This window comes from Aythya ferina (genome assembly GCF_964211825.1).
Source record: "Aythya ferina genome assembly, chromosome: 2".
Lineage (NCBI taxonomy): Eukaryota > Metazoa > Chordata > Aves > Anseriformes > Anatidae > Aythya > Aythya ferina.
Window position 1 is genome coordinate 29,617,041 of NC_140297.1, and position 27,236 is coordinate 29,644,276.

General features: G+C 38.1%; 1 protein-coding gene across 2 annotated transcripts in view; it reads left to right on the forward strand.

Moving 5' to 3' along the window:
* Positions 1-27,236, forward strand: part of LOC311431110 (uncharacterized protein) — a 396,810-nt gene that overhangs the window by 56,328 nt on the left and 313,246 nt on the right. The window contains exon 3 of one of the 2 annotated variants that reach the window (XM_084508335.1): positions 6,883-7,075. The exons of the other annotated variant lie outside the window; for it this stretch is intronic. Coding sequence (XP_084364461.1) covers positions 7,062-7,075 — 14 coding nt within the window. The 5' untranslated portion in view covers positions 6,883-7,061. The remainder of the gene's footprint in view (positions 1-6,882; positions 7,076-27,236) is intronic. 2 annotated transcript variants of the gene reach the window in all.

Below are 27,236 nucleotides of genomic sequence, written 5' to 3' on the forward strand. Positions count from 1 at the left end.
ATTGTCTGTGTGTTTACCTTAGGGTGTTTGCTTTTAAAGCTGGCGTGCTGTTAGAGATTAAATTTTCCCTACCCTATTGTAGCAGTCGCTGCCAGCTTCATTAAAGGAGTATCTCCTATCTTTGGCCTGCTGGGGAGTGGGAGAACTCGACTCCCACTGTGTCTGATCTGGTTAGTTAGAAATCCTGGTTCTTGCTTGGTCCCTGCTCATTATGCAAACATGGGCTTGGAGATCATTGAAACTGCTTTTTATTCTCCTTGAATGTAGAACATTGCAAGTGAGGCAAACACAGGTGCATGGAAAAAGGTGAGGACGGGGTTTTATTAAGTGAGAGGAAAGCTATTTATGGAGCGATATATAAAATTGTTTTGGCCATGCGAGCAAGCAGAGGTGGGTGACCTCAACCATGTTCTCCAAGGGACCTCTCCCACCACCTAGGGATTCTGTTATTCACATATAAACCACTCAAACTTCATATTTGCACTGTCATGAACCTGGAAAAGCTTGTTCTTTGCTCAGCTTCTACAGGTTTACAGGTTTGCTTCATGTTAGACCTGAGAAGGATTTCTGCTTTCAGCAGCTCTTTGTGATAGAGCTTTTCCTGTACAAGCATCTCTAGCCGCAGACTGCAGTCTGAAGTGGGACTGAAAGCCCAGAGGCTTTTAAAAGTATGGCTGTGTTTGGAAACTGTGGTTTGAATGCAAACTGCAAGCTGGCCTTGGAGGCTGAGGCCATTGTATGGGCCTTGTCATGAATATCAGATGCAAAACACAGTGAGGTGCTACTTCTTTGTTTGCACATGTAGAATAGACATGAGGAAAAGACAGAGGAAGCAATATAACTGAACTAATAGTTTCTTGGTCAACAGATGTACTTATTCAGTTTTCTTTTGCTGCTTTCTGCTCTGCCTCAACACACATGGCAACGCTGTAGTCCAGAATAACACACTGCAGGAGGGAATTAACTTGTTTTCGCTATATGGAAATTGTGATGTGACTTCTATTGTGCTTGTAGGAAGGGGACTTAAGCTTATTGTAACATCCCTATTAAATTCACTTTTTGCCACTTGTGCCTTTTTGTTATGGATTAATTGCACCTGGTATTAACACAGCTAGGTGAGAGTTATGGAAAGATGAAATTTCATAATTGGAAGTATCCAAAGCAAATCTTGCCAGCCAAACTCCACATGAATGTGGCTTTGTTAGCTGTGGCTTAGTTTTACTCTTAAATATCTGAGACCTTGAAGTCAATGTAATTCATTGTACTCTATGTAAATGAGGATGTACTAAATGACTAGCATGTGTTATCTGCGTAGATCTGAGATCTGAGAAGGGGTGTCTGGGGGGGGAAATGATAGTATCTGGCTGATAACAGCTACCCACCAGGGAACTCCCTGTTCTTCATTTCCATAGAGGAGCAAGTACATTTGTATTATTACATTGCTACAAAGCCACAGGAAGGAATTCCTCTCCCTTCCCCTTTTTTAAGGGAACTCAGGTCTTTATCCTTCTTTGAGCCAAGAGCAATTTTTGCAGCAATCTGTCTTCCTGAGGGATTAAGTCGATGTCAAAGACAGGGTAGGCAGGACTGTTAATTGCAGGCAAATCAGTTGGGGTAAAAAGGCAATTAGAAGAGACATTGTTGGGACTGGTAAATCCCAGGCACAGTTGCTTTTTACCAAGACTTTCAATACTTTGATTCATGTGTTCAGACCTGGCAAGCTACTCATATGGTAAAGCCTGCAATAAAAATGGAATTTATCAGCAATTTATGGTGAAGATGTGGAAAACCTCTCAGGCATTTCATGTTAAATAGCATATTATTCACCTGCTACTGTACTTGTTCAAGGCTGCTTTGTAGACCTATACCTGGTTAAAAAGGATTATTTTTAAAGGTACACACTTCAAAAAGTTAACAAGAACTGCTGCATGAGAAAGATGATATAAAGACAGTCTTTCACCTGAGAATACTTCAGAAACAAATAGGAGACTGATTAATCACTTGTTCTTCTGACGGAGAATCTGATGTCTGAAAGGGTAGGTTTGGTTATTAGAATAGTAGTTTTGTAAGTGGTATTCCTGTACTAAGAAATTAATTCAGACAGGATTCTAAGTAGCTCCATTAAAAGCAGCTTTCCTACAGCTATAGAGTTTATACTAGGAGTTGGACCTGTGCTTCTCATCACCACATTCTTTAGACATTTTGCATTTTCTAATGCAAAATTTAGAATCTTGTTTAAAATTCAGAAGGAGAGAACTCTGAAATACAATATATATATAAGATCTTTCAGAATACACAAATATTAATTCATATAGCCAAAGTAATGAGGCTTTCACGTCTCTGAGACTTTTCTCCTTCCTTTTCAGAATTCATAAAAGTATTAACATTTCTTAACTTGATGTGGAGGCTGAAAGCAGAATCTCTGTTATGGAGGAACTGATGAAAGTAAACTTGCCTGTAAATAGGCTTCTTTTCAAGCTCTGCGGACCGGTTCCCTCAAACTCAAATATCATAGAATTCAAGACATCAAGCGCAAACAAAGCGTTGGTGTTGCATGCAATCAGTGTCTCTGTGATTAGAGATCTAGATCTAGTCTGAAGAGATACTGAATCATTGGAAGGTTCTTTATGCCTTACTACTTCATACCTTACACTTCAATGTAAAACAAAGACACAACAAAACAAAGGTAAACATCGTGGCACTCAAATTGCATCTACCGCCTCCTGAATGCAATCCAGACATACTGTTTAAGACTTAAATAAAAATGGGAAGGGAAAGAAGGGGCAGGGAGAATCATTTGAGAGTTCATTTCTATGTGACTGAAGAGGAAAAATATAATTTGACTAGAACATAATTAATCTAAAAGTATGCAGAACAGATTTCTCAAACAGGAGCTTCAGTTCCAAGCCCCTTTCATCGTGTCATTCTTGGTACAGTTTGAACAAGACATTAGCATGATACATCTCTCTCCTTTTATACAAAGTGATAGAGAATAATGAAGAGATTTATGAAGAGCCTGTAACACTTTGTCTTCAAATTAAGCAACAACAAGCAAACATTGGGAATGAAGCTTAAGAGATTTCTGAACATAACCTGCCCTGAACTCTGCAAGAGGTGTTCACACCCCCCTCCATTTGAAGTATTGTTGCAGATGACGTAGCATCTCTAACCTGGGTTGTGACATTTACACTCTGTCTGTTTTGCCATGCCCTTCCTTGCATTTCTACAACCTATACTGTAGAGTGGCTGCAGCTTGCTCAGTTGCACCTGAACAACTTTGGAAGAAGCCAAACTAGCTTAAGAAATAGAGGTGTGGCAACATGAAGCATCTTTAGCTCCCAGAAAGCTTTTACCCAGATTTCCACATGAGCTCTGCTGTAGTTGAAGCGTTGCTGGTGCTTGTGGGTGTGATTTCATGCTTGGCTAACACTGATGGAAGGCCATTCTCCTGCCAAGAAAAATGTAAAACAGTCCCTTTTTTTTTTTTTTTTTGAGTCACTAGTAGTGATTGTACAGATGACTGTGGACTTGAATCCAGTTCCTGATCCAGCTGAAAGTTAGTTATGAAGCTTAATTGGCAGCAGGAAGGGTGGGTTGCACCTTCTCACTGCACCTCGGACTTAAAGCATCAGTGCAACAATACCCTGAGCTGGTTTCAAGCTGACTCAGGCAAGCCTACCACAGGGTGCAGTTACAACTTTGGTCTCTGTGTCTGTAAACCTAAGTGTCAGGACTATCACGACAAGGCAAGAATAAAAATCCAAGTTGGGTAGTGTTAATGATTCTGGTCTGTGTTGTTTCCATTACTATGTGCACCTGCCCTTTTTGCCCTTCTGTAGTAGCTCCCAGTATCCAAATTAGAGCTGGCGAATGTAATGTGTACCTGCACCAAAGCTGCCTCAGACCACAACCTGGTGGAATAGCTCTGTCTCATGTTTGCAAGCAGATTTAGTTGCTGCTTCTAAATTGGGTCCTATCACCATCTGTCTGTCCTGTCCCCTTAAAAAGACTGTCAAGAAAAGCTGAAGGGGACATTTATTTTCTGTCTGCATGGTCCAGCTTTAAGCTGGTAAAAGCTGCAGACTTTGGTGGCTGAGGTGGGGATACACATCTTGTGCAGCTGCCCCAGTTGCAAGGTGATCACCATAGGTGGGGGAAAATGTTGGGTAATGTGAGATTTCCCCCATTAGCTAGCCAGCTAATCCTGTATAAGAAAAGGAGCTGGAGCTCTGGAGTATCAAACAATGTAGCATACCAATTATGGTGTAGGTATGCATTCCTACTTGTCAAGGCTGCTTTGGGAAGGCAACATTTGGCAGGGATGTAGACTAAATATATTGTGCAAGAGGCAAAAGTTCAGCAAAAGGTGTTGTTGGTTTTTTTTTTTTTTTTTTTTTTTTTTTTTTTTTTTTTTGTTTTTAATCTCTAGCTGTTTCTGAAGCCCCACAGCACCTTCAAGGTCTCGAGGAAAGACTACCTAGTTGAGTAATCTGCTCTGCTGCTCATGGATAACATGGTCAGACGCTGAGTCACACCAAAGCAGCATGGGTTGATGCTATCAGGCAAGATTCAGATGGGAAACTTCATCCTTGTCTTTATTATCCTTTTTACAGTAGTATTAAAAGCTCTAGTAACATTTCCTGTTGGTACACACTGTCAGGATATGTGGTGTATAAGCTCTTGTTAACTAACAACAGAAAACCTTTAGTTTGCATGCATCAGAATGAACAGGTTTCTGTGGTCAGGGTTAAGAAAGCCAGTAATAGTGTTTGTGTACCTCTGTATTTCAACAAAATAGTTCTTTTTATTGGTATTTAATCTCATGTCAGAACAAGACTATTGATTTTGTGTAAGAAAAGGAGAAATCAAAATCTTATACTTAGAGAACCCTTCTGAACTGAAGATAGGTGAAATGGCCCAGGCTAAATTCTTAGCCCTATGATCTTTTTTTTTTTTTTTTTTTTTTTTTTTTCTGACAATGGAAGTAATACACACAAAAACAGGTTTTGCAGATTAAAAAAACAAACAAACAAACATAAACACCACAATGTTATTCATTCCAGTTTATTTTAGGAATAACTGTAAAGACCAAGCTCTTCTTCAGTAGGAAGATCATTCTGACAGAACATAACTCCTACTTTTCCCAACATCCATAAATATTTAAGTTTTATAGCATGAAATATTAACAGCAGGATGCAAAAAAGATACGAACTTTTTGTTTGTTTGTTTTCACTTCTCATTTAAATAATTCAGTCACTCTATTAAAACAATTATTATTGTGCCTTCCTGATAAGTATTGTATGTATATAGCATATGTAGGGGTAAGAACCTTAAACAGAGCAGGTTTTGTTCTACCTTGCTGGAATCATTTATGATCAAGGACTGCTGCTGAACAGCCTGGCAAGGGTCAGTGGATGTCTGACTGCCAGATTTGGCAGTCCCTAGAGATATGTTATGTACTACTTTAGGTTATAATTTCTTCCCTTTAAACTTACTTGTACAAGAGTTGCATGGTGTCTACTATATCACATGGCTGTGCCTACACATGGTTTAAAGTCTCCTTGGCCTTCCCTGCCTGGCAGCACAATGAGTGAATGCAATTCTGGATAATCTTGACCTAAAAATTAGGAAATCATTTTTTATGGATGGTGCAGTCACTCTATCCAACGTCTGTGAAAAGTATATAAAATGCCTATGAAGGTTGGCCAATAGCCTGCCTTCTTCCAGTTGACTGTCTGACAATAAATGTGCGAGATTAGTCTCCTCCTCTAGCTCTCGTAAACCTTGCATTTTGTTTTATTTATTTTTTGAATGAGAGGATAGTTTCACCTGGACTGTTCAGAATGGTGTTTGTAGAAAAGCACTTTCCTGAAAAATAGGCACACAGGTATTAACTATTTATCATTTAATTGGAAGGCAAATCACTGCCCTGGTGTGTTAAATGCAAGAACTACAAGGTTCCCTAATTAAAGTACCTGCATCTTCATCTCCTTTGAAGGAAATTTTGAATCTGCCAGAATAAAACATTCTCCTGGATTACATAATGAGTGAGGTGCATCAGGAATTTGTGGAGGAGCTGTAACCTCTGCAAAGCCTGGGTGGGAGCCTGGTACTTGGAGGCCCAGCCCAGAGCCATCCTGACCCTCAGCAGAAGCAGTGTGTGGGGTGCCAGGTTGGATATGGTCGGGTTTACAGCTTTGGATTTTAGGTGTTTCTTTTGCACCTGGATTCCTTATTGGATTTAGACTAATAGCTTTAAAGGCTTATTTATTTATTTTTTATAAGTATTTTGGAAGTTAAGATGACAGTTATGAGTCTAGCTTAATTTAAACAAATATACTTGTAAATTTGTTATTCTAAAAGTCTTTCTCACATTTTTTCAGTTCAGAATTCAGGCTGATGTTTTTTAGATCTTATCAACAGTGTAAGGATAAAGTTTTAACTGAAAAATCACTGAAATTGCAGTTTTCCTAGTTCCAGTGATGATACAAACAGAATTGCATTTTTTCCAGATTTCCTGTAGAAATGCTGCACTTCCACAGACAAACTAATTTTAAGGCTATCATATATATATATATATATATGTATATTGATTATATATATAAATATATATCCTTGTTATTAAACTATATTTTCTGCCTCAAGTACTTTTGTAGTACTGTTCCCTTAATGTTACAGACTACAAGTAGCTGGAGGGAAATCAGATACACTTTAAAATCCATTCATGAATTATTTTGTCACATCCATGACAGGAATAACCTGACAAGTAGTGGCAATTTGTTTGTCAAATGGAATCCAGAATGAGGCTTTTTAGATAAGCATGATGAACAGTTAAAGACTGAACTGTTATTCCTAAAGATCCTCTATTTCCACAATATACAGGTTTAACAGTAATCCTCACATTTGAAGGCTCTGTGTGCTGAGTATCATCTCTTTAATTAAAGAAACCCATGTTCATCATCTTCTGTGTTTCTCACCTGGCACATCAGGTGTCTGGTTACCAAGTGCTAGTTGTTTTCCTGCACCGTTAAGATGTTGAAGAAAGTGATAACTGAACTCTAATGGGGAAGAACAAGTAAGTCCTATATTTTAAACTTTACATAATGCAAATGATTGCTTTTCCCATTACAAGGAGGAGGATCTGAGGATTGTCATATAAGAAAGTACTTTAGACTGAAGAATAATGAAGTGCTTAAAGACAGATCTCTCCTGATGCAATCAGTGCTAAGGAATTTGTTTGTAGCACCTGCAGGATGAACTGTAGCTCTATTGCACTGGAACAGGGTGGAGCTATCCTGATGAAACTGGGAGTAAACGGCAGTGATGTAACACCCAGGGACTACGTGCCGTGCCTCAGAAATGTTCTCTGGCTCTACCAGTGCTAGAGAGATTTCTCAGAGTAATCCTACTGGAAATTAAAGTTGAATGTATCTGAACTATTGTGTGAAGTGCCTTCTGTGAGAAAATGAAACAAAATTTGAAAGTTGTTGCAAACCAGGGGCATTCTCAAGTTGGTCATAACAGCCACATATTGCAAGTACTTTGCCCGGATCTAAGTCTTTAAGAAAGGCACAGAGTGTTGGAGACTTATGTCCTCAATCCAGGCTGCAGTTTCATGCAAGAGAATGACAACATAGATGACAAAAGTAGTTTAAGCAAGTTCCTGGCCAACATTGCCTATTGGTTCCCTAACACCCAAGTGTATTTCTTTCTCTGTGAATTGTACTAATGCAAATGATCATGGATCTTTGCTGTGGACTGGGTCCATCAGCATACCTGCCCAAGGGTTGGGGAAGAATGCTGAGGCCCTGGGTGGAGAGGAGCAGGGGGCAGCTCCATGCTCCAGCCAGGCCACTGACCCTGGCATTGGGTGTGAAATGCATAAAATTGCTGTTTGAAGACCAGCAGCATTTGAATTGCAGCTGGGGTAAATTCTACGGTGATGCTGAAAATGGCTGTGCTATGTAGACTTGGGTTTGTTAAGGATTTGGCCCAAACAGACTCTTGTCTGTTTATTTCCTATGGAAACGACATGTGCTGGGCATGTGGAGGCGGCTGGTACCTCTCTTCTAAGCAATTTACGGCTTCATAAGACAAATGGGAAAAAAAATAAAGTCATCTGATTTGTCTCCTAGCCTTCCATTCTGTATTCAGTCTGATCTTCAGTTTTATGCCCTCTGGACAATTTGAGCATTGAGGATGTTTATTTCAAAAGGCTTTTCAGGTGCAAAAGAATGATTTTAAGTAAATGTGACTCAGTAAAGGGAGCCTCATTCTGGTCTGCTTGAAAGCAAGCAAAACAATGATGCTTTGAGAAATGTTTCTCTTGGCTATAGAAGTGGAGAGATGGGAAAAATACTTGGCTAGTGTAGGTAACACCTGTGTTATAGCTGCTGATGTATACATGGGTCTTGTACATGCTCATACATCAAAGCAGCACTGGAAATGCTGAAGCATGACTAATTTTAACTGAAAGAGGTGGCCTTATTTCCAGTGTAATTTTTACTCTAGCAGATTACCTTCCTGCCTGTCATGCAAACAGGGCTCCATGTAAAAGGCTTTTGTTGGATGAAAGTGTGTGGCTCTAAATGTTTTAGAAGCAAATCTCCAGGAAACATCTTGTGAACATCCAGTTAATATTTTCTAGGGAGACTGTGTTGCAGGTGTATGCACTACAGCTCCTGATGTTATATACATAAGGAAAAAGACTGCACTCCTTTCTGATATTTTACTGTAGGTGTGGGGCGATGATATGCACATTAAACCCATTCAGTGACTGTCACTGAAAGGTCATCCTTGCTTCTTCCCCTTCCTTCTGCTCATTCCTTGCTCCCAGCCATAAGGACCTGTCTTCTCATCCTGCTTTGACCTGAGTGTGGCACTCACCAAACTGGTTGGTACTTGAATTCACTAGTGTGAATTTCACAATTAAAAAAAAAAAAAAAAAAAAAAAAGACTTTGTTGTTTGTTTTATGATTTTTTTTCTCCCTACTAGATTAGTGAGTTGAAACTCTTTGTTGTTCTGGAGCAAATACACCTAAACAGCTGCAAGGAGGCCATGGGATCATGCAGCTGGAAGTAAGGGGAAGAAGATGTGCAGGGAGGACATCCCTCTTTCTGCATCCTTGAGATGTTTGTGTTGTTGAGTCCAGTACTAACTGCCATATGATGCCCTAGGACAAAAATAACTGAGTAAAGCTAGTTTTTATTTGGTTCATAGCTTAGTTTCAGCTCTAGACAGAAAAAAGCAAGGAGATCATAGACTCACCTATTTATCTCTTGCTTCATGGGTTTAATATCTTTGCTGTCTATAATTCAGCCTCTGCCTTACAAATAGCATGTGGTAGTTGCTACAGAAAGTATTAGAAAATATATTTCATGTAAATTGAACTTCTTTCAGCAGTAATCATAGTGATCAGATTAGTTTTCAGTAGACTTTTTCTTTTTGATTAAAACTTTGCCAAGAAAATACAGGAGATGGATTGTGAAAATTGTTGTCAATATACCCTGACATGCAAGTGTTTGCACGAACCAATATATGCACAAATACTTGGTCTAAAGTTGTTCCTTGGTTTAAAGTCACATTCCTGACAGCTTTTTGAACTTGAAAGTCATCCCATCAGGAAACAGACAAAAATCTACTTCTCTCTTGTGGTCATTTGGTAGCTAATATAAAAAATAATATTCATGATGAATATTTAGTGAATAATCTACTAGCTGAAACATGCTTGTAATTATTAAAAGATTGGCTTAAGGAAAAGGATGGAAACAGCAGAAGGCTTGTAAATAAGTCTGAACTCTACAAAGATTCCTGGCTTGGACAAATCAGTGTTGCTTCATGTGTTCAAAGGGAGCTAAGCCAGTGTATGTCAACTCAGTATCTTGTTTTCACTGGGCATTAATATTTGACCAGCTGTAATTCTACTAATCATATAACTCATTTATATTTTTCTGAAATATAACATATTCAAATGGCATTTGAGCAGTTTGAATTCCTTACATTAATTTGCTATTTACCAAATTGTGTTTACAGAATTCATATACATTAGAGAAAGGAAAAGACTTTCCACAGAGTTTGGATTTTAAGCCTTGCCCAGCAATATTTGGTAGCCTGCATTTTGCTTAACTGTACAGACTCATTTGACCCTCCAGTCAAACCATTCTAATATAGCCTTTGGAGGCTCACACTAAATAAACATGATCTTTTTTTCCCTCACCCCAAAAAGGCTTGTATGAGATCGTTCACATGCTTTCCATCTGTCCCTTTTTCCCATAGAAAAAGTAAAATCAGGTTACAGCTTTGGCCTGATCAGGGTTATGAAAGCACTGAGAGTGACACGGAGCTTTGTTAGTTGATGTGCTTAAGGTGAAGAAGGTATTAGGTAGCGGAGGGTGGGGAGGGAGTTTCCTTGATCAGCCTGGTTTCATGTGAAGCCTACAGAGAAGTAATAAATACAGGTCAGTCTGATCTTAATCTCTAATAGTTTCTATCTTGCCATCAGCTGCTTTATAACACGGCACGATCATTTCAGTAGGGGTCTCTGAGACTCTCTGTTGGATTTACTAATATTAAAGATTTTTTTCTTTCTCCCAGGGAATAGAGCAAGAAGGAGAGCACACAAACGGTGTCTGCAGTGCCATGGGTCACAGCCCAGCTGATGTCTGTAGGCTGCTGCTGAAGACAGCATTGCAGCAATGTAAAAGGCTGTGAACAGAGATCCATGCACAAGTCCTGTTCTGTCTATTCCACTGAGCAAGCAATATGCTCTGGAGAACATTTGAGGCCATTTTCCATCATGTTCTTCCCCTCCAGTTATTGTCTCAGATTACAAGTATCAATTTAAGGCCTAACAGAAATGTTGCTTGAAGGCAACATTTAATAACTCTGTGGGTCCCAAATTAACCACAAAATGAAAATGAAACATAACTTGAGATATAGTCTCACAAAGAACTGACATGTTGGTGAACACTCAGGTGAAAAACTGCCATTTTTTTTCTTCTCAGCACATGGCTCCTCTCCTTCACTGGCACTATTCTTACGGGTTCTGTGGCAGTGAGGATGTAAATCATAGCACATATGTGATTAAGGTTTTATTCTTTGTGAGTTTTGACATTTTTTTTTTCCAGGTAATCATCTGCTTTTCTGTGGAGAAGAAAGAGGAAAAAAGTTTCAAATACTGGCTTAATTTCACCATTGGATGGTTTTTATTAACATATTTATTTATTTATTATTATTATTTATGCATAAATGCCCTACAGCTTTGTCCATTACAAGAATATATTGCAAACAATGAGTACTTTTAAATTTTTTTAATAGCATTTTTATATGAAATACAAGTACATGTGCTTATAGCCATTAAGCAAAACAAAAAGGCTATGAACTCGGGTTTGAGGGCAGAAAGTTTCCAGGGAGACGTGAAGCAAGTTTAATGCTGTTAATGGGGATACTAGAAGGTACTTGGCCCTTTGAGGCAGTTAAATTGAGTGCTGCTGAGACAGGAAGGCATCTTAAATTGGCTTTTCCTCATGCTCTGATTCATTTGGTTCCTCATTAATGATGCAGCCTTATTTGCAATCCTAGCTGGTTTCTCATGCCACGCTCGTGTGCTTGCTGTGCGCGTACCTCTGGCTATCAGTACTCCAATGGTGCTGGAGGCATTCTAATCTCTCCTCACCAATAATAACTCTCTTTATAAGATTGCTCTCTAGTTGAAATAGTAGCCCTTGGGTTTCTGCTGAAGAAATCTTACAAAGTAGTTCATTGGATTCTGTTAATTAGTGTGGCTTAAAAAAAAAAAAAAAAGTGCAAACTGTTCAGCAATAAAAATGAAAGATGCACAGCTGTGAGGACTAGGACTGATAAGGATATGATTGCTGTGTTTGCTTTGCATTTTGAGTTGTACAAATAGCTTTGAGCTGGAAAGATGGAGTTCAGGAGCAGCTGGCTGTATGTGAGCCCAGACCTTCTGAGGTTAAGGGAATGCATTAAGCCCTCTGGTCAACTAGTCATGTGCATGAAGATAGGTGCATTTCGCAAAACCCAACCAGCCTTGCCCTCCTCCCCCCAGAGCGTATCTGTAGATAAGAACCCTGCTGTGCTCAGAAATGAGGGTTAACAGCCAGCCTGAGGGATGAGTAATATTGTAAATTGTCTGTCTTTCAGACAAAAGCATGTGGTATACCTGCTGCTTTTTTGTACTTGGTCTATGTGAGTAATGGAGTTCTTAGGCCTCACTCCTTTTTTCAAGAAAACTGCATTTTAAAAATATTTTCTTGATTAGTAGAGTCACTAGCTATGCCTTCTGTGTTGGGAGAATGCTTGATAAAGTAGAAAGGTTTGCCAAAAAACTGTTCCAGAGATTCAGTAAAAATTGTTTAAAATCAAAATGATGCAAGAAAAATGCATGTCTCCACTGAGGCTGGTCATGGGTGGAAGCATATTTAAACCTTACACTCAGGTGATGGATTTTCTGGAAACATAATCTTCCTAAAATTCTTTCTCTTTTTCGTTACTATTTTTTTTTCTTCCCCTTATGTTGTCCTACTGCTTTCCTTTAACTAACCTCGCCTAATCTCATAAAAGTAGCTCCCTTGTGTGGGTGTAACCAGAGCAAAGACCTGCCTGAGTGATCGTCTTGTTTTTAGCAAGTGAATGATACCTGCACAGTATAAATGAATTGCTGTTCATATTGAACATTCTTTGTATTACAGGATAATTGCTGAAATGGCTATAAAGTGTGGATCCTATCTGATGAAACACTTGCTACTGCAGTCAGGTTGTTTTCTTGGGGAACAAGTACAAGTCGTCTTCTTTCCTTTCTTCCTCTGCCTCCATCCCTCTGAATTTTCGAGGAGGAATTTATAAAGATCAAGAAGTGAATAATTTATGGGACAAAAGTGGCTTTGAGCAGCTTCAGGCTGGATTCAGCTTCAGCACAAACCCCAGGTGCTGTTGTGTAACACTTAGTGTTGCAGTGAGTTAAGATCTTGCTGTGCTATGGAGCACGACTCAGACCAGAGTAGCACTGAGCTTGGTATGCGGACAGCTGATGCAGTCCACTCAGTGACTGGGGGAGATCAAGCTAAACACGTCTGCCCAAATGTTGTGTGCTTAGAGAGTTCACCTCCATCTAATCTTATGAGACAAAACCAGTTGTCTTAGTAGGGGATGTTTTTTGTGACACTTTTTTTTTTTGTTACAGCTGGATTTGGGTCACAGGAGCCTTGCTCCTGCCTAAAGTTAAGTGGTTTCCATTGACCTTAGGAGTCATTTAAAGAGACTATAGGTACTTGGTGGGATAAACTCACAACTCATTTAAGGGGTTCTCAGGTTAGGGTCTCCCATATGCTCCTCTCTCTCCACCAAAGAAAAGAAGAAAAAGGGTTATTACAGATCTTTTAAATCACCAGGAAAAAAAAAAAAGTTTAGAAAAGTGATCAGAATGTGCTTGAAGTTATGAAAAATCACTAGTGAAGCACTGAGTATATTCTAAAAATATACATCTCTTCTTTGTGAAAGAAAGCAGTAACATCAGCTTGTGAAAAATCCAGAGTAACTGAAAATTATTTTCATTAAAAAGATGTTTTTAACAGGAAAACAAAACAAAATAACCTCCCCCCCCCCAAAAAAAAAAAAAAAAAGAAAAAAGAAAAGAAAAGAAAAAGAGACTGATTTTCCTTGTGTCTTGTTGCATGTCAGCCTGAAAGCTAATGCTGGTAGAGAAGGGAAGGGATAGGCATAGGTATGAACAGCCAAGAGAACAAGGGTGTGACCACTATTTTTTTTGGCATCAACCCACAAAAAAACACAAACCACTCATTTAAAATAGTTTTGAGACTGAAGATATAGTTTTAGGATAGTACTAAGGAGAAGTAACCATAGGCTGCAACTAAAAGAGGCAGTCCTGCTTCAGGGCTCATTCCTTCTGTGCTGTGGACTCAGCTGCATCCCTTACCCCAGTGCTCGGCTGACCCTACCACAGACCTGTTCAGGCATCTCACTCAGCAAAGGCATAACACCTATGAGAATATGAACAGTCTTTGGCATTGATTTCCTGTGCATTATAGGTGCAGAGGAAAGCATGGAGTATGAACACACAGCAGAGGACACATGGTTTAGTTTTGGACAGCAGAAAGCTCTGAGTGACTTAGGTGTAGAATAAAATGGAGAACGGGCTAGTTCTGTGGATAAGTCGAAGCAAGAATTGGAATTTAGGTATCTACTTGCTGTTAAACAACCTAGCTATTGAACTATTGGCTAATCTGAAGAAGGAGTTGGTATGCGTGTGGGTGACAACTAGAATAAAAAGTAAAAACAACTTTCAGGTTTATTATTATTATTTTTTTTTAATAAAGATTATATCTGTTATATAAGATGTCACTGTTAAGTGGTTATGGTGCTTTATTATTCATATCCTTCCTTCTTGATATGTAGTTTCTTTTTATGGACGTGTGTTTCTGAAAGCTACACATGTAGGACTTAGAAGATGCTTGCATTATTTGATAATGTGTATTTATTCATTACTATACACTCTAGTCACAGGTTGATATATGTTCCTAAGAGTTTCCTAACTATCCCTTTAGCTACAACAATTAAAATGGAAAAGACGTTAGATCTACAGTACATGGTGGAGCTGAGCAATTTGGCTATTTTTATAGCTTCTAAACATGAAAACATCAGAGAGTTCATCATATTACTGTTGCTCTAGAATTTCTTTGCACAGACTTCTTATTTTGACTTGTTTTGTACTGTAGAATTTTTTTTTTTCTGGACATTTGGTCTTCAGCATGTAGTGTAATGTTTTCTCTTTAGAGATTATTAGCACCTTTTTACCTTCCATCTACGTTAGCTGAACTAACAGATGGACAATTTTGTCCATTTTAATTGTCTGTAATTTAGACTAAGTTTGGTTGCTGGCCAATTATTCATCACCTGTGGATCAGACTTGGCAGCCCTTTTGTTACTCAGCCAGATATATTTTTCCTTTTGTAAGGCCACCCCAAAGTGCAGCTGAAAAGAAAATAAAGCACACTACTGGATCTCAAATAACAAAGAACTGCTGAACACATCATTTCTCTTGTTTTGGTCCTTTTAGGGGTTATTTTGCAGTGCTTGTATTGGCATAGCTGCCAAAGACTAGGACATAAACAATTAGCTGGAACTCATCTTTTTTTTTTTTCTTTTTCTTTCCTTCCCTGCATACCGGAAGGTCAGCACAGAACATCCAGTTCTCTTAGGATGGACTTCTGCTTTGCTTATTGTTCTTCATTTTCTTAAATGATAGTAATTAGTATGTTATAGGGTAGTAACAGTCATATGAAACATTGACGTAAAACAAAAAGTCATCTTGTACTGTTAATTGTAAAGTGCACTGGATTAGGTCCAACTCCACTGTTGGGGGGGGGGGGGGGGGGAGGAATATTTTATGGACATAAGCCACATGTCTGGAAAGCAAGATGTCCCATATAGCTGTTCTAGCCAACACTTCCTGGACTTCCCGCAGGCAGTATTGAACAAATCTTCCATCCAGGAACAGGTTTTATAGGGCAGCTTTTTTATCAGCCAGTATGCTGCACCTCAGTAACTTTGGTTTCTGTATTCCATCCATTTTCCAAGTGGGGCTCACCTGGAAAAACTGATTATGCTCCTGAGCCAACCCCCTTCTACCCATCGCTAGACCTTTGCTTTGCCCCCGCTAGTTCAGGCCTCACAACCCCTCTTTCATTACATTCTTGTGACCTGTTGTACCTTCTTGGAGCCTAACTTTCCCTGGACTGGCAGAAGAATTGCCATTGCCTGCCCAGCTTGGGGGTGGCTTGCTCCTCTTCACTTTGCCTGCTTCTGACAACATAGAGCTTTTTAATCATCTCCAAAACAGGCTCCCCAACACTCTGTGTTCCCAGAATCACATTGAAGTTGGAGCCCAACCTTTCCCTCAAAGAATGATTATCGCTACCACAGGGTCCAGTCGGTTGTGTCTGAATTTTGAAAGCTGCCAAGGAAGATTTATAGTGCCTCTGAGTAACCTGTCCAGTGTTGATAGTGCCTGTTAGTAAATAACTATTTTCCTAGTATTCAATGTGCAGCTTCTGGGTCTTGTCCCTGTTCAGGTTGTTAAGCACAACCCACACAACACAAGAAGTTTGACTTCATTGTAATCTGTAACTGCCCTTCAAGCAGTTGTAAAAGGTCAATATGGAGCCATTTGTAATGGCTCTTTATGAAGCATTTTAAAGTGCAGCTAACCTCATCCATAAGATGTTTTTATTTCAGCTGTGACGTGCTCTTACCTTGACTAATGAGAATTACTTTTTTTCCAAGGTGGCTTGTCTGTGTAGTGCAAACAATACTTACCTATCTCCACTATCTCTAGGTGGCTTGCAGCCAAGCAGTGACCTTGGACCATTCAGGACCTGTCTTTACTATGGAAAATAAAGATTTCAGGCTGTGAAGACTTCAGTTGAGAATCTTTGACAAATATGGTTTCTTCCACAGAAAGATTGTGGGACAGGTACAACTATTTTGTCAAAAATGTAGTTTTTACAGGTATAGTTTCTTTTCCAGGAAAAAAAAGCCTTGAAAAGGCAGGATCAGGCACCACACAAAGCAGCCTGAGCCAGGATATGGGTGTTTCTGGTATTAGCAACATTCACGCTGAGATGCTTTCTTGGAGATTTACAACATCACTAAAAGTGGTTCTACAATAATCCCGCTCTCAAGATTGTAAATCCTTTCTTTCACTGATGTATGCATTTACTCTCACCAAGAAATGGTCACTTTTTGGAAGGGCACACCTTGCTTTGCTGTAGTTCCTCTGCCAGTGGGGTCAGTGAGCTGGATCATCAGGGAAACAAGCAAGGTACTTTCAGTGCTGTCCCGAAGCCCTTTCATTACAGAAGCATCAATACATAGTAACTGTCATAAAAGCCCATTGTAAGTTAAAAAGCTCCCCTGATTAGTCAATCTTTTCTCCATTTACCTTGGAAGATGGAATTAGCCACAATGGAAGAGAGAGCCTGAAATGTGTCAGTTATTTACAGTGCATTCAGCTTTCTTTTATGTCTGAAAAGCTTTCTATTTAGTTTTTATATGCTTAAAATAAAAGACAGAGGAAGCTGCCAGGGGAAAGAGCCAAGGATTTTAGGTAACTGCTTTTAGCAACATGAAATAGTTTTAAAGTAAGGCTACTGGATGTTTAAGTCTTGCTGGAACAAACCCAATTTTAAAAGACATTTCCAAGCTCTTTAATAGTCTACCCTTTCCCCAGATTCCTGTTTTCACACCTCCTTATTGACATAAGGATATGGCTGGGGTCAGTAGCAATTTGGGAAAGAAAGCAGAACAAATTTCCTTATTGCCATGTGATAGTACATCTGTCGTTTCAATTTAAGCCAGCATCCGAAGCTACTGCATTCGTAGACATTTGGCCAGATTCCTGTACTGACTAGGACTGAATGTGTTTGAGAAGAAAAAATAAATCACTATTGAGTTATTTGCTTCTAGGGAACCATGTGTTGTAACATTGTTCACTTGGGTATAACTTCAGCAGGGAAAAGGAGACTAAAATCAGGTTTTCCATATTAAAAATCAAGTAAATCCAACTGAAGACATGAAATATAACATAGGCATGGCAGAGTATTCTGTTCTAATAATCAGTGTGGGATTATTTACCAATTCCACATAATCTGGTTTAATAGTTCTGTTGTTGATTTGTTGATTAAGCCAAGAAATAATAAAGCATAATAAGTGAAATAGTTTAGAATAAGTAGAGGGGCAATGTTGCAAAATGCCGTGAAGGGTTAGTGCTCCATCTTATTAGATTTCCCTGTAAAAATTTGGCCCAGTGTCCCTTTTAGGGCTATTGGCCAGGTCAGGGACGTACCACGGCTTGTGAGGATTGATACAACATCAACATCTTTCCAGGGAGTCCTTAAATGGCACAATTGTCTGAATCTTAAATGTCGGATGATAAAAATGGCACAATTTTCTGAATCTTAAATGTCGGATGATAAAAATGGCAAAATCTGCTAACAGGAACATTTCTAAAGGTACAAAATTGTACATGAAAGAAACTGTCATGTCAGAAGGTGTTAAATCATACAGTGGTCCATGGCCATCTTTCACTGTGACATCCTTTCAGTGTAATGTTTAGGACATTTAGGCTCCTTTTTTTTTTTCTTTTTTTTTTTTTTTTCCCCACAGTCTATACTTATACTACAGCTAGAATAGACTTGTGCAAATCTGAGAGTTTTGGTAGGGCTCTGTGCTGGCACAGCTTGGTGTGTGTACAGTAAGTGGCAGAGATCATGGGGGTTTATCCTTTTCACTTATCTCCTCACTGTGCATTTTGCATTCAGTTGTTTTACTGTATCTAAAGGCATTTTGTAAGTTATCAGGATAAACACCATAACTAAGGAGACCTTCAGTTAATTCAGTGAGTTGTTTTCCATTTGTTGTTAGTGCTGTGACATTTTCTGTATTTTCTATACTCTTCTATACAGAGATAACCATGGCTTTTATTTCTATTTTATTTTATTTTAATGGGAAAGCCATATAAATCATCATCATTGTTGATGCCATATAAGAAGTCTTGAGATAGTTGCCAAAATCTGAAGCTTTCTCATTTCTTTCTTTCTTTTTCTTTTCCTTTTTTTTTTTTTTTTTTTTTTTTTGGTTTGTTTTTGATTTGTTGTTATTCTTAGTTTCCGAGTTATTATTTGTGTTTTAGTTTCAGAGCATTTAATCGATCAAATCCCCCGTCTGTTCTTTGCAGCCAAGTAAATAAGTACAGATCTCTTTAAAACAAAAGAAAAGCTGAGTTTTTCATATTTTCTCGTCTGCTCAGGAGCTGGTGTTCTAATGAAAATCTCAGAGATTGAAACTTTCAATGGCACTTTCACATTTGTCTGTTCTCCATTTCACTTTTTTTTTTTTTTTTAAACTCTTGTGAGGTATGTATTGATTTTCATTTAAATGTGAAGAAATTAAGACTATCCACAGGAAAAATACATTTGTTATATAATTTAATGTAATTTTGAATGTAATTTTGACAAATAATCCTTTAAGTGCTGTATTGAGAAATCACAGTTCTATGTCCATTTAAAATATGTTTTGTTGTTGTTTTTGTCTTCCATCTTTCAATGTTCCCATCCAGATTAACAGTTAGCTCCAAACAGTATACCAAATAGTTATATCAAATAAAAAGAAAAAGATGTTTCTAAGGGTGTCATGAACACCCTGTATATGTCTTGAAGGCTTTAACCTTTTTCAAGGTAAGAGCTTGGTATGGTAACTTGCAGGCAAAATGTAACTCTGTGCAGAAAATGTCTTAATGACATTAAAAAAGCATCTGTCATGTTGGAGACGAAGAAAACCTCTATCTTTTGTGATCACAAAAATAATTCTGCAAGGGACCAGAGGCTGTATCAGTACCAAGCATTCAGCTGGATATATTTTCCTTGTATCCATGCTCTTGAGTCAGTTGCATGCAGATTAGTTTTTGTATCGAGGCCACTTCAGCAGGTTTTCTGTCTTGAGAGTACAGCAAACCTATGTGATCCTTTGGCACCTACAATGGGAGGACGGAAATATTTGGATAGATTCTAGAAGTTGAGTTTGCTGTCTTTCTAGAGCAAGATCAAAGGGACGAGAGCCAGAGTGCTTTCATCCTTATGGTGACTGAGGACAGCAGCAATGAAGGTACATAAGCAGGGCTTGGTATTGAAGCGGAAATCATCAAGAATCATGATAAATGTTGCTTCTTCTCATGTGATTAGCAAAGCTAATAAGTGTTTAGCATCCTCATCTTTAATCTGGGATGACTGCCACCAAAAAAACATAATTTGTTCTTTCAGTAATCTTCTTGTTTTTTTTTTTTTGACATATGCAAGGAACCCTGGAAGTTTTCTTGTAGAGTAATTCCAGAGAAACACAAAGAACTTGAGTTGCACAAACTGGACTTGGAAAAGCCAACAGCTTTTCCAAGGAAAAACAAACAACAATCACGGAGCTTTTTTCTTTCAGTCGGTATTTTTTTCTGATTTTTGTTTGTAGTTTTTGTTTGATTTTTGTAGTTATCCCACTCTGGATAACTACAGAGAAGTAACCTTTGCAGTATTAACATAGACAAATGTGTTTAAGTTGAACTCCATCATTACCTTTAAAGATAGTGAGGAAGGAAGGCTTAGATTTTAATGTGGCGATCTACCCTGTGCTTTGTCCCACCTCTCCTTGCCTGAGGAGGCAGCTATATACGCTGAATTGTTTTGCTGACTCTGTGTTGAACTAAATCCACCACACTGGATGGGGCTGTCTCAGCTCCAGGAAGAATGTGAGGTTTTCCTGTGTAGAACTGCTGCCTTGGGAGCCTAGGAAACATGGTCAATGGACAACTGGAGTTGAGTGAACAAGGATCTCAGAAGTTTGGCCTGACCTGTGGAGTCATCTCGTGTCAGTACCAGCATACTAAGGTACTGACTGACCCAGGTATTTTCTAGAAGGACAAAACTGTCCAGAGTCATTCCGTGTTTTCTGCTGTTTTTGTTACACCATCACGAGGTAGTCCTCTAGGGAAAGCCTGGAGCAGCTGTTTATCTCAACTGAAGAACCCCACGAGTGCTGACAGGTGGCTTGGTGAAGATACACTCCTTACAAATAATGTTGTGGAAACTTGATCCACAGCCTATCTGGAAAGATTAAATATTATAAGCTAAGTATTCTGAGGTGCCATGTAAATAGGTTAGCTAAATAGACAAATTGAGAAAAAAGTTGTTTCTATGTTTCTACTCATTATAACACAGTTGTTTCAATCATTGTCCCTATTTCCTAAAATAGAACCAAGTAGATAGAAAAATAGGTGCTGTCACCAGCAGCACAGGGAGGTGGCATGGCTTGAGAAAAAGCTAAATAAACATTACCGAATTACGTGTGGCCTATTACAGTGAAGAGCAAAGATAGGACCATGACAGAGTTGGAGCTGTATCATAATAGAAACAAAGGGAATTTGCAGGAAGTTGAGTGAAGACTGAAGTTGCTGCACTTCTTCGCAATATCAGACAGCCTGAGCCTGGCAACTGGCTTACAGACATAGGAAGAGAAGATCAGTTCACTTTCCATGACTGCAGAAACAGTATTTGTTTCTACATTTTGTAAATGAATAAGGTGGCTATCAGACATTATATATATATATACATATATTTTTTTTTCTTTTTTTTCTTCAGCTGAAACATTTATAGAACCCTGACTTTGTTTTTCTGTATTCAGAGAAATGTGTACTTGTAGAAGCAGGAAAATCATAGATGAACAGATCACCCAAATAGAAAAACAAAATAAAACAAATGCAGGAACTTTTTTTTTTTTTTTTTTTAACGAAATTAACTAAAAATTTCACTTCTGTGGGGCTAGCTAAAATCATTTTAGTGCTGTCCTTTTCCAGCCCTGTGATGTGTGACTGAAACATAATACTTCATTAAAACGTACTAAAAAATCTAGAGAAGAACAAGCTACTTTGTCATTTTATCTTTGTGAGGCTTTTTTTTAAAAAACAAAAAACCAAAAACAAACAACAACAACAAAAAAAAACACACAAAAACACAAAAACAACAACAACAAAAAAAAAACACGAATATAACCATGTATCAACTCAATGCAAAAGCATCTTTTGTGGGTCAATAATTCCTCATGATGCTGTTCATATCTGAGTTGTTCCACAGATCTGGATTCCACCATTTTCCATCCTAAAGCCTTTTGTAGTGAGTAGAAGTCTTGTTAGTGGTAAAGGTCCATTTCTCAGTCTGAAGAGTTCAGGTTGTATCAAGATGGAAAAATGGAAAAGAGCAAGGTAATCCTCCTGAAATGCTGCAGCTGAGTTGTTTTGTAGCAAAGGTTTCAGCTTTGTGCCTGGAGCCCCCTCCACGGACATTACACAAATGACTGACAGAGCTAGCATTAGTGAAGGAAACTGAAAGTTGAACCTTAAAAAAATAATATTTTCTTTTCTCCTTAGCTCTTTCTTCAGGCATTGCTAACACTGCTGGGTAGCTCAGCTCATTGAGGTGACTCTTTGTCTTTCAGACTTTTTCTTGTGGTAGAAAAGCTAATTTTTAGGTTCAGGGTCTGTGCTGTCTGTGCATGTGGGAACTTGCTTTGATGTTGCTTTTACTCTTTTTCGGAGTCAACTCTTTCCTGTGGGAATACAGGGATTGTGTAACAATATTGAAATATTCAGCATGTTTGGCAACATTCAAGACTGTTTTAGAGATCTGTGATTCACTCCTGTACTTCTGCAGCCTCGTGGGGTTCTTGCTGCTGTACAGCTTTGTAGACTCATTTAGTCAGGGATGAAAAACTTACACAGAAATTCTCAGTGGTCATGGAACATCATCCAAATGGTAGGAAGATTAGCCTTAAATTAGAAGGAGCGAGTGAAATACATGTTGATATCTTCAAAGTCACATTTAAAAGGAAATCACAATCACATTCTTAAAATATAGTCTGAATCTATGAAGGAAATTACTAAATGTTTAGCTTGGTGTACAAAGATTTAAACTCAGGTAGGAATGTGTTTAAAAACCTTGAATGTTAGGTTCATTTCAAACACAATTTGTGTATCTAAAAGCTTTCTTGTGTCTGAGCATGCAAAATTTTATTAAAAACAGTATCTTCCTTTGTCCTATTCTGATTCAGAAAGAACATTGGAAATGCCAAACCCATTCTTTCAAATGTTTCAGTCCTTCAAAAAGTTTTAGAGGAAAGACAAATATTTTGTCTGCTTTGAACTAATTTTATGTTGATCAGGTTGCTTCCATGAGAAACTAGGCTGGAAACTGAAACTTCCATTCTCCAGAAATTGTCAGCTTTGATCAAAATCAGAGCAGAATTCTGAAGTTCACAAAAATCGGCTACAAATTGCACAGGAATTGGCATACTTTTGAGTTTTCTGGTATCCCGTCTTGGCAGAAAGATGGATGTAAAAGAAAAGGCTTATCCAAATGGTCTGTCTTCATTCTTTTTTTCCTTCTGCAAATGGTCCTTGGTTTTGAACAGGAAAAATTCAGCCAATCATAGTCCTGCCAAACAAGACCAATACTGGGCTATGGGTTGTCCCAAACAGGTGTTATACATCGCAAGTGGGGCTCATAAAATAGCTTCCAATTTCTAAAGACAACTAGCAAGCTGCTTCAGACCATGTCATATGCAATACTCTTGGCTTAATGAAACCACATAACCGAGTAGAAGTGTGGAAATGCTGCTGGGGAATATGGTATTTACACCACATTGGGCTTTACCACCAGAAGAGAGATTCAGTATACACATTTATAAGCCAAATAAAAGTTATTTTGCAACATTAGCATCTAATTTTCTTTCTCAGAGGTCTAAATGGTTACTTTAGTTAGTTAGAGGCTTGGAACAGCCTTTTCTTTCTTTGTAGATGAGAAGTCTCAGGAAGATTTTGAAATAAAAGTGACAGCAGTAAGGGTCATTTTTATGTTGTGAAGATGTGCCAGAAACTTTCAGGGTATGTTTATTTATTTATTTATTTATAGATAAACCTGAAAATGGTAAAATGCCTGTGTAAGTAATCACTTGAGATAGAACATTTTAGAAAAGACTGGACACCACTAAAATCTTAGACACACATATAAGGCACCTCATGTAGTTTCAGCAATGCCAGTGTTCTTCATCTCCAATTTCAACTGAGATCTTCAGACATGTTAAAGGGCTTCTGAAATGCTGATTTATTACCACTATAGCAGATGCCAGGTGTTGGTGATTTGGGCCCATCTTCTGTTTATGCTGGAGTGCTCATGAAATTGTGACAATTATCTTCATATGATACCAAGACACCGTTCAGCAGGTGATAATACAGACAGCCATTGTACCACTGCCCTAATTTATAAAGGTCAAGACCTGGTGCTGGCTGTCCACAGAACAAGTAATTGCTGCTCTAACTGGGACAGATTGAATGACCCGAACTTTAGACGGTACTATTAATCTATGCAAGCATTAGTCATCAAACAAATTAAACATAATTACTTCTTTTCTTTGAGCACGGAACACCATGGTCATTATTTCTATGCTAACCTTTAAAGAGTCTTTGCTCTTGATAGAAATAAGAAAGTTATTTTTTAAAAACAATTCGTTATTGCACTGGTGATGAAGGACATATCCACATAAATTGAGTGCCTTTCTCAGAAATGAAGATTATTATGGTCAAATGTATGGAAAAGTCATGACAGTTCATTTCATACATTGCGAAAGGCACTTCTTAACTTGATGGCTACTTAGTGAGGCTGCTTGACGTTGTAAAAATAATCAGGTAGTTAATGTACCAGCATGATGTTGCATGATGTAAACCTATTACTGTTAATACTGCCTGAAATAGTTCAGATTCACTTGGAGTATAGTGTCTGGGGCAAAATGGCTCTGCCTGCACAAACCTTTAGCATGTATAGCATTAGAAGAACCTTTGAGTTTTTTGGTGACAGTGCTGTTTGATAGACTTGGGGATTTCTGTATAGATTACAGAAATCAAAATGTGAACACAGAATTCTCAAGCTAGGCCTAAGCACCTGAAATGATCGTTTAAAACTACTACCCTTTCCTGAGAACAGTATGCCAACTTAGATGTAGAGAAAATGCTAGGGTTTTGTACAAGGATGTTATTTTATTCATAAATGGTTTTATTTCCCCTGATTCCCAAGTTCCAAACTTGATTTCACAGAAGAAAAGGAAGCTTAGTTGCTGATTTAATTACGGAATTTTCCCTTAGAAGGTAACAGAGAGGTCACAAGCTATCCTTGTGTCTTTCCTCTCACATATCCAGACATCCTTAGAGCAGTATAATGGGATGTCAAGTGCATTGGACTGTAAATGTAAACATTGCTTAAACTTTATATGAGATCAGGTGTTTCTGAATTTGTCCTGCATTTTATTAAGTGAATGACCAGCTGGGCACTGGTGCTTAATGGAAGTGAGAAGGAAAAATAAGGAAAACAAAGCATATCTTTATCTGTTTTGTTCCTCTGAAATTTCATACTAACTGCTTGGAGGTCACATGTGTTTTCTTTTCCTATAAATGTTTTTCTAGCACAGAAGAAAATGCATTAGCAAAGTAGTGAAAGAAATGCATGTTATTCATTTTCAGTGCTGTATGGGTACGTGGGAGGTTCAAGTTATGAAGTCTCCACCCTAAAATCACTTAATTGATTTTAAATTTGAAGCCATTACTTTTTTCTTCAGGAATGTGTCTATGAATCTCAGAGTGTAGTTCAGTCAGCTCTAGTTGATATAGCTTTTATTATGTAGAGTTTTTAAAAGGTATATCTTTTGCAATTGTAGCAGGTTTGTACTGTTTCCTGTGTGTAATCTTATTTCCACTGTTCTGTGCATTGAGATTCTGCTACACATGTAGTTACTGCATGTAGGAGATGGAGCAATGTTTTACTGGAACTTATTGCTTTCAAAAACTTTGTGGATTGTTGCTTCAGAGTATGTGCAGATGGCCAGGTCTGGTCAGAGATAGACCGGTCCAAGTCTGGAAACTGTCTGTCTACATTAGTATGCAGATGTTTAGCCCTTAAGTGTTAAACTCTGACTCTTGGAGGTGATCAACCTGTTCCAGGGGTTATTAGTTTGTATACAAAGCTGTGCTCACAGCTTCTGCACTGAGTTAGCTGGTGTCTGGCCAGTGGAGCATCAGAACATGCCTATATGTGTTTTCAATGATCCTTGTCCATTACGTTTTCTGGAAGACACAGTGATTTCTAGCTCTGACATATGAGATTATCTGAAAAAAACAAAACAAACAAATAAAAAAAAAAAAAAAGGAAAAAAGAAAAATAGAAAACAGATATCTATATTTATAAAAATGCATAAATGTATGTGTGTGACCGAATAAATGAAAAATTGCAAGATTAGAATATTATTTGTTGAATCACAAATAGGATGGATGAAAATTTTGATTCTTTTTTTTCTTCATCAGTAGATATACCTCAGGTTAGTGGGAGTTCTTCCCTCTCTGTAGGAGGGAAGAAATGCACTATCTGTACTAGCTGTTTTTTTTTCTCAATTCTGTTTACTATGATTTAATTGAGTAAGAGTAGAAAAGCATCTTAAAGGACTATACACATGAACGTAGTTTCATGTGTATAGAACATGTCTCTATTTTTCTGTGTTATGTTTCTGAGTTCAAATTCAACAGAAGAAATTAAACTGATTTTGATCATGAAAATTTGATTAGCATATTAATGCTGTTACATAAGCATATAGGGATTTTTGGCTTTGTATAACAGTTTGCACTGTCATTCAGATTAAGTCCCTGAGAGTTGTTTTCTGTTTTAAAAATTATTTTAAAGTTACTTAGTGGCCGTACAATTACCAGTATTTCTATTCCAGACCCTTTTCAGAAAAAAATTCCTGACACTTAAGTTATGTCTAGTCTATACTTATGTTAGCAATTAGTGTGGTACACGTGTGGACCTGTACAGTAAACAGATAGGTTGTGAGGAACCAATGTGCACACGAGGTACTTTTTAATAGTTTGCTTTTCAGTAGCTGTAGCTTGGTCTCTTAGGCTGATCATCCAGTAGAGATGAGGTCCCCTCATGAAGAGCATCTTCCAGATACACTTTCTCAGAAAGAGACACAATTTATTAGCTCTGAGATGGTTTGCAATGCAAAAGAAAATGCAGGAAGTGGGCATGATTGGGAGATCTGCTTCAAAAGTGCACTCCTGATTTGAGTTACAAATGTGGGCGTATCTACGTCCTTATTTAACTCCATCTCTCTGTCACAAACAAGGTATTCCCAAATACCTCTAATAGTTGCTATTATCTTTTCCCTTTGTTGTACTGTTACTGATTTTCCATGTAGTGTTTACCTGGGCACACCAGGACTGAGTGCTACACCTCACCATATTTATCTGTCATGGCAACAGAAATTCTCTGTTCTCTGCATAGGAATAAGCTGGAGGATTCATATCTAGTTCTCTCAGATCTTTCCTTTCATTTGTTGTTTTTTCCCTTTATATTATGAATCTAGGGGCCTTCAGGTCAAAAAACAAGATACCTTTATTCTTTATTTATCAAATTCATCATTTTTTAATTTATTTTCAGTTGTATATATTTTTATTTATTCAAAATACATCAGAGAAACTGAGCAGGAAATGGTTTCAGATCCTACAAAGTATTTTTGATTACAGTTTTCCTGTTTCACCACCCAGCATAAAGCTGGCATC